Genomic DNA, 7,615 nt, shown 5'->3' on the forward strand with positions numbered 1-7,615 from the left:
GCCTTCTGAATACCATATTAGAACTACATATGTCTTTATGTGAAGCTGGGAAACTTAAGGCACGTTACTTAATGACTGTATCCTTATCTGTAAACTGGAGATAATAAAAGTATAAATGTCATAGGATTTTCATGAGAATAAAATAAGATACTGCATATAAAATGGTAAGTACAATACCGGGCACATAGGAAGCGTTCGGTAATTGTTAGTCATTACGCATAACATATTTTCTGTTCATTTAGAATGTAAGCTCCATGAAGATGAAGGGTTTTGTCTCGCTTTATTTATTGTTAAAGCCCCAACCTCTACAACAGTATCGGGTACAAATCAGACTCCCCAAACTGTTGAATGAATCAATTTAGAAATAAATGTGCCCGTGATAAACTTTTTTGACTACAATTCTGCTACCATGGAAAACTTGTTTTCCATTTTTTTTTTTTTTTTAAAGATTTTTATTTACTTTTTCGACAGAGACAGAGACAGCCAGCGAGAGAGGGAACACAAGCAGGAGGAGTGGGAGAGGAAGAAGCAGGCTCATAGCAGAAGAGCCTGATGTGGGGCTCGATCCCATAACGCCGGGATCACGCCCTGAGCCGAAGGCAGACGCTCAACCGCTGTGCCACCCAGGCGCCCCTTGTTTTCCATTTTTAACCAGTGGATTATATAAAGACCAAAACTCAATGAAAAGCATTCTAATGCACGTGAACTATATAGACTTTAAGCTTAACATTTATTCTACACAAAAACGACTGTTAAATGAGATTGCTTTGATTTCATTTATTACTGCAATCTCTTATAAAAACTTTTTTTATATGTTAAAGCTATTAATCAGTTTCTGGTGTCAATAAAATAAACAGCAACTTTAGCCATATCTAAAGATACAAGCTATTTTACATGTGGTAAGTACATTTTCCATTAAAACATAGTAAAAGGATAAGTATTACCAGCTGTAACAATATAGTATAACTCTCATATCTACATATACGAAGAAAAAGGGTTAATATCCAATTTCCATTTTAATTTGGAAAGAGACAGGAGTAAAAGGTAGGTAAAAAGCATTCTAAAGGCTACTTCCTTGATTACTACAATATAGGGATGATGTGTACATGTAAAAGAGTTCACTCATTATCTAACAAAACCTGTCCTGCCCTTCTCCCATTGTAAATGCATTGTAAGGGTCACAAGAACAGCCTGGCAGTTGGGTGTGGCCATGTGACTAAGCTCTCATTAATGGAATGGGAGTGGAAGCGATATACCTCATTCCGGGCTGGAGCCTGAACCTCCTTCGGGAAGCTAGACTGCCAGGTAGAACCCAGATGTGGTTGACTTAGCTTGACCATGCAAACAATACTCTGGAGCAGCAGTGTCCCTGAAACTTTCTGCAGTAGTGGAGATGTTCTAACATCTGTGCTAATAAAGAAGTCACTAACCACATGGAATGACTACTGAGCACTTGAATGTGGCTAAGATGAGTGAGGAAGTGAATTTTAAATGTTATTTAATTTACGTTTAAATGGTCACATGTGGCCAGTAGCTCCCGCACTGGATGGCACAGTTGCAGAACTACTCTGCTGGCTGGCTGGGTTCTAGGAGGATTATGGAGTAAAGTTTGCCAACCTACCCTGGACTGTTAACATGAAAGAAAAATAAATTTCTATCTTATTAAACCACTGCATTTTTGAGTTTTTAATAGTCTTTGCCCTAACTAATACAATAATCTTAATATGTGAAACTACAAAAAAAAAAAAAAAGTGAAACTACCAATAATAAATACCTCTGGGGAAGGAAATGTAACAATAAAGCAGGTTTCTTCACTCAGACTTTCTGTATCACTCTGTACAAATTTTAAGAAGCTAAGCTTAGTTCCATTAATTAAAAAAAAAGTTGTGTGTACATTCTGAGATTAAAAAGAACTATGCTGGGGCCGCCTGGGTGGCTCAGCCTGGGTGGCTCAGTCATTAAGCGTCTGCCTTCGGCACAGGGTGTGATCCCAGAGTCCTGGGATCAAGTCCCACATCAGGCTCCTCCACTGGAAGCCTGCTGCTTCCTCTCCCACTCCCCCTGCTTCTGTTCCCTCTCTCGCTGGCTCTCTCTGTCAAATAAATAAATAAAGTCTTTAAAAATAAAGAAAGAGAAGAGAAGAGAAGAGAAGAGAAGAGAAGAGAAGAGAAGAGAAGAGAAGAGAAGAGAAGAGAGAGAAGAGAAAAGAAGAGAAGAGAAAGAAGAGAAGAGAAGAGAGAACAAACGAACTATGCTGGTAATTAGCTTAACTGTATACTATAAGCTCCCTGAAGGCAATCTGTGTGTAGGATGTCTTTGTATTCAACCCGTCCTACATTGCCTAACTACGCTGCTTTGCATATAATGGGTAAATGCTATCTGAATATCACATTAAAACTGGAAAACATTAAAAACATTATACAAGATCCAGTAAGTTCATATTCACAACTGCTCCAATCAAACCTGCTCCTAATGAAAAGGAGTCCACAGTACCTCTGATATTTGTCCCATTTCTCAGGTCAGGCTGAGATGCTAGTTGTTCCTTGACTCCATCTAACCGCTGTTGCAGTTCTTCTGACGTTATTTCTCCTAAAACAATAAAAAATTGCTCACTGAAAGTAAATATTTTAAACTATTGCTTTATGAGAACTCATGAAGGGTAAAACTAGTCTTCAGCAATCTGTAGAAGACATTCTATTCTTTTCATGTTCTGTTAAATTGCAGACAGTTAAAAATATTTCATTGATACAAGCATATATCATTGTGGTTGTATTTCATTTATGTTTTATTAAAATTAAAAAAAAGATTTGAGTAATTAAAAAGGTCCTCTCAGTTGATACACTTAAGAATCTACAAGCTCTAATTCGTACATTTTTGTCAGAGATAAAAAGAAATTTAAAAGGTTGTATTTCTAGAGAGAACTTTGAATCTTTGTTTGAATTTTACCTCAAGAGTTCACTATATGGGTTATCAATATACAATGTGCAAATACGCAATATACAAATATACATTGTACAAACATGCAAGTTTTAATTAGTTCATTTGTGAAATGAATTTGTAAAAAATTCATGAAGCACACTGGACATTTGGAGTATTATTAATTCAGCTAAATAAATAAATTATAATACCTCAAATGAGTTAGAATTGGATTCTAAATAATATTTTATTTGTACAAATATTATTTAAAAGAGAAATAGGACCATATATGTAAATATTTGACAATATTATGTACATTAAGCTATTTGTTAGCTTGGCATTTGTATAATAGTGCTCCATGTCCAAGATTCATACTTACTTACCAAATACAGAAGTAAGCCAGTGATTTTCTATTTTGTTATATTAAAAGGTTCTTAAATTTAAAAAATAGCGCACTATGTTTCAGGAGAGGGAAGAAGGGGAAAAAACCCTCCTTATTTTGAAACTCCTCTTATAATGATAAAAAAGGTGTCTCCTCTTTCACCCATCTCTTACCGGGGGTGCCTAAAAGATTGTGGTCTCTCATTAACCTATAATCTTCATCATTGAGTTCATTAATAAATTGATAATAGGCTTCTTCTCTGTGGAGACGTTCTTGCTGCCATCTTCTCTCACTTTCACGATGATTATGGTCCTGAGAGGAGGCTTCTTCACTACCATCATGCGATCTAGCTCTAGAGGGATTCATACTGAGATTCCTGGCTTTCTGTTCAAACAATATATATTAGATTCAAGCTGTTAGTCACGGACTACACATGGCTTCATGTTTTTAACTTGCCTCTTTATTTTCATTTCTAAATTTCGTCCTCTACTCATATGTTTCATATGCCACACTTGCAGAGAAGAACTCACATATAAAATGAAAAAGAGCTTCTAGGAGACAGAATACAACTGGACCTACTGCTTTGCTCAAAGCCATTGTTTAAGTCAGACTGGATCGGGTTTCATCACTCATTTCTAATTCCTGGATACCAAAGTGATTATCTCACTTTTTTTTTTTTTTTAACCTCTTTCACTCTCTGGTAAAGTTGAACTAAAAGCCGTCCCTGAGGTTTCAATTTAGCATACAAATTTTAGCATACAAATTTTAAGCTGAATTATGCACTTTAAGCATAATTTTAAATTATGTTCTTTACTTAATAAGCAAAGAGCTACTGGAAGGCTATGATTTACATTTATTTCCAGCAAAGGTATTCTTCCCCAAATAAAACTCGTATTTGTAATATTACCCTCCACTGCACTTTGTTGAGGTAAACATAATTTAGCCTACTATACCTACTGAACAGACTTGGAGCTGGTCTCTTCTTAAACCTAACAGGAAACAGTACTCAATGCATGGCTCTGAGGACTGTGAATGTAGAGCAGAGCACTCTGCGTCTCCCCATAGCAAGCCTCATCCCTAGGACTGGAATGGTTAGTCCCAGAGATTTCTGAGTGCCAGTGAAACTTCCTGACCTTGTCTAGGCAAACCTTATTTTTGGATTATACTTAAACATCATTCCTTAGAGGCTTATTTTTAAACTATAAAGAAATCAATGGATAAAATTTGTTTCATATTTTAGAATTTCTGAAACACAAGTATTTAGTGAGTCAACAGTTCTCACCTGGGAATGCACATCAAACTTACTTGAGGAAATTTTTTTTTGTTTTTTAATTTAAACTCAATTAATTAACATATAACATATTATTAGTTTCAGAGGTAGAGTTCAGTGATTCATCAGTGTTATATAACACCCAGTGCTCATCACCACATGTGCCCTCCTTAATGCCCATCACCCAGTTACCCCATCTCCCCCACTGACCTCCCCTCTAGCCCTCAGTTAGTTCCTATGATCAAGAGTCTCTTATGGTTTGTCTCCCTCTCTGATTTGTCCTGTTTTATTTTTTACTCTCTTCCCCTATGATCCTGTTTTGTTTCTTAAATTTCATGTATGAGTAAGATCATATAATTGTCTTTCTCTGATTGACTTATTTTGCTTAGCATAATACCCTCTAGTTCCACTTGAGGAAATTTTTTAAAATACAGATGCCCAGATCTCATCTCTAATCCCAAATCAGAATTTTCCAAGGTAGGGCCCAGGTCTATCTTTAAGAGGTAATTCGGGTGTTCTGTGGATGAAATAAACTATTGCTTGACAATTTCTGGATGTTAATAAAGGGTCTGTGTAATATAGCACATGACTTAATGGAGGCTGGAGGATCAAATAGCTAGGTGACCAGTGAAACAATTGTTGCAACTCTGACTCAGTGTTTAAAAAAACTACTTTAAATACAATGTAAATTAGTCTACAAGTCTAAACTATGTATGAGTAAGCAACTATCCAATTTCACTTACATTCTAACATTAGGTTACACATTCAAGGATTTTATTACAGTGATTATTACATAGTTTTTCAAAGGAAAGATCTAGTAGCACTACCCAAACACAAATTAACATTATTAAAAACTCAAGGTTTCTTTCCATTTTCAGAATAAACAGGACTAGACCATCATTAGCAAAGAGCACATTTGGTAGGTACAGCAGCAATATGATTTTTGTATTAAACTATCAAAAAAAATGAAAGCTATTATAAAATCAAGCTACCCTATTATTCAAAACTTTAAGAGCTTCTTCTCAAAGGTAATTCTTATACAATTAACCACAATTAAACAAAGTGAGTACCTTAGTTTCCTTTCAACATGCTTTTAATATACGCAATGGTATCCATCCTTCAATTGTTTGTGCTTTTTTTGAGAGCTGCTCATCTGAAGCAATAAAAGAGAATGGAATTATTCAATAAATTGTCTCTTTGAAGGACAAGAATGGCTAGCAAAGTCAAAGCTCTGCTGCAAAGTCAAAGCAAAATCTTCAGTGGATTCTGTTAGACGCTCACCTAGAAAATTAGATCCCCAAACAATTAGGTCATTAAAACCTCCCGCAAGGCCCTTTCTCCCACAACAGAAACTAGGCCTTCCCTCCTACACTGTCACAGCTCTTGGGATTACAACTCCCCTCTCAAAGGCCTTCCTTCCTACCCTGCTCCCATTCAGATGTTACCAGGGTTAGGTGTCTCCAGTTTACTTCTGAACCTTCACTTTCTTGCCACCCCCGCCCTCCGTCCCGCTACTGGTTCCTTTCCTGGCCGTTGCGACCAAAGCTCATGCCGGGGTACGGTTCGCACTACAATAAACAAACTGGGCTCAAGGGCCCAACCAACCTCTTCCCAACCGAGCCTCAAGTAACGCTTCCCTTAGCGACCTGGATTCCCACAGGGAGGCAGGTGACAGACGGCGCGTCTGAGCCAATCACCAGTTAGGGGGGCGCATTAAGAGAGCAGTTAACCAATCGGAAAAGAGGTGGGGGCCAAGGTGGGCTGGCTTTCGTCAGCGTCTCCCGGAAGTAGTGGCCGGGCTCGGAGTCTCTACCCCCAGCTCACCCCGTCTGGAGCGGGGCCGTCCTCCTACAGCCCGAAGGAGAGTCTGCGGCGGGTGGCGCTCCTCTGGGAGTCCTGGGAGGCTGTGACCCACGACGAGAGGGGTTAGCCTCCGGGGCCGTTGCGCCCTCTAATCGTTTCCTGAAGGGAGAAGCCGGGAGCCCGTGCTGCAGTTTAGGGTCGTCCAGCTGGCGGGGCGGCTCCAGAGGAGGGACGAAGGCCCCAGCCCTTCTTTCCCCACTGTCAGGTCCCCCCTCAGACGTGCGGAGACGCAGCACCGCCGGCTGGGCGCTCGCCGGTGCGACTGAAAATTGCGTCCGGCAGGATCCAGGATGCTGGTGTTCCGCGTTCCGTCGCGTCAGTGCTCGCGGCCAGAGCTGGTAGTCCCAGGGCCGCCTCCTGGCGTGCCAAGTACCGGGCGGCTCAGCGCTCCTGCAGCTGCATAGTTTCAGGGACACAGCCTGCTTTCCACCCGTGGGAAGTAGTAGCACCTACTCTGGGCTTTGTTGTGGCCTGTTTGACGAGCCTGGCTACGGAGTGCAACCTGTTCCTACCTCTTTACTGCCCGGGTACCACGTAACTAATGAGCCAGGCTCTTCCCTTTATTGCTACGAGCACCTGGAAACTACAAATCCCAATCATTCTAAAGTGTTTTTATTTGTGTTTCTTCACTTTCCTGCTAGGAATGCACTTGGAAACTCCCCGCTTTCTTGTCTCTAGTTTTATTGCTGAGATGTGACACTTAAGCAAACTCATTTCACCATTAATTAAGCCCTTGCGTAGGACCCTACCCAACCTGGTGTAGGCTCCTTTCCTAACAGCCCTACCATCCAGAAGACTTAATCATTGCACAGTGCTCATGCGGCTATTATTCGTCATTCGTTCGTTCCCTTGTTCGTTCGTTCCCCGTTCGTTCGTTCGTTCGTTCATTCATTCATTCAGTCAGTCAGTCAGTCAGTCAGTCAGTCAGTCATTCCTGCCTTAACTTTTGAGGAGCTAGTCTATCTCCACCATTACGCTGAGCGCCTGGGTAGAAGATGCAGTCTTAAGCACGGACAAGCTATGGCTTTAGTAGGGCTAGATGGACAAGTTTAAAAAATCATATTGTTGCAGATACTAAAATGGAAATATAGAAGTAATGCAGTCTACAAGTTTCTTTGGGATATCTCTGCTGCATACCTCTATAAACTGATCTCTTCTTAAACTACTTGAAGTGTTCCTCAACA

At 39.9% G+C, this 7,615-nt stretch overlaps 1 protein-coding gene across 4 annotated transcripts in view; it reads right to left on the reverse strand.

Moving 5' to 3' along the window:
- The window catches only part of RNF6 (ring finger protein 6), a 30,796-nt gene extending 24,095 nt beyond the window's left edge, over positions 1 to 6,701 (reverse strand). For 2 of the 4 annotated variants that reach the window (XM_019804834.2, XM_011231039.3), the window contains exons 1-4: positions 6,393 to 6,701; positions 5,639 to 5,721; positions 3,472 to 3,682; positions 2,494 to 2,589 (exon numbers count right to left, since the gene is read on the reverse strand). In XM_019804834.2, coding sequence (XP_019660393.1) covers positions 2,494 to 2,589; positions 3,472 to 3,664 — 289 coding nt within the window. In that variant the 5' untranslated portion in view covers positions 3,665 to 3,682; positions 5,639 to 5,721; positions 6,393 to 6,701. Of the gene's footprint in view, positions 1 to 2,493; positions 2,590 to 3,471; positions 3,683 to 5,638; positions 5,722 to 6,173; positions 6,349 to 6,392 lie in introns of those variants that run through there. The other 2 variants (XR_004626671.1, XM_002924211.4) reach the window with 2 other exon arrangements.
- Between the last annotated feature and the right edge of the window lie 914 nt (positions 6,702 to 7,615).

This window comes from Ailuropoda melanoleuca, chromosome 7, assembly GCF_002007445.2.
Source record: "Ailuropoda melanoleuca isolate Jingjing chromosome 7, ASM200744v2, whole genome shotgun sequence".
Lineage (NCBI taxonomy): Eukaryota > Metazoa > Chordata > Mammalia > Carnivora > Ursidae > Ailuropoda > Ailuropoda melanoleuca.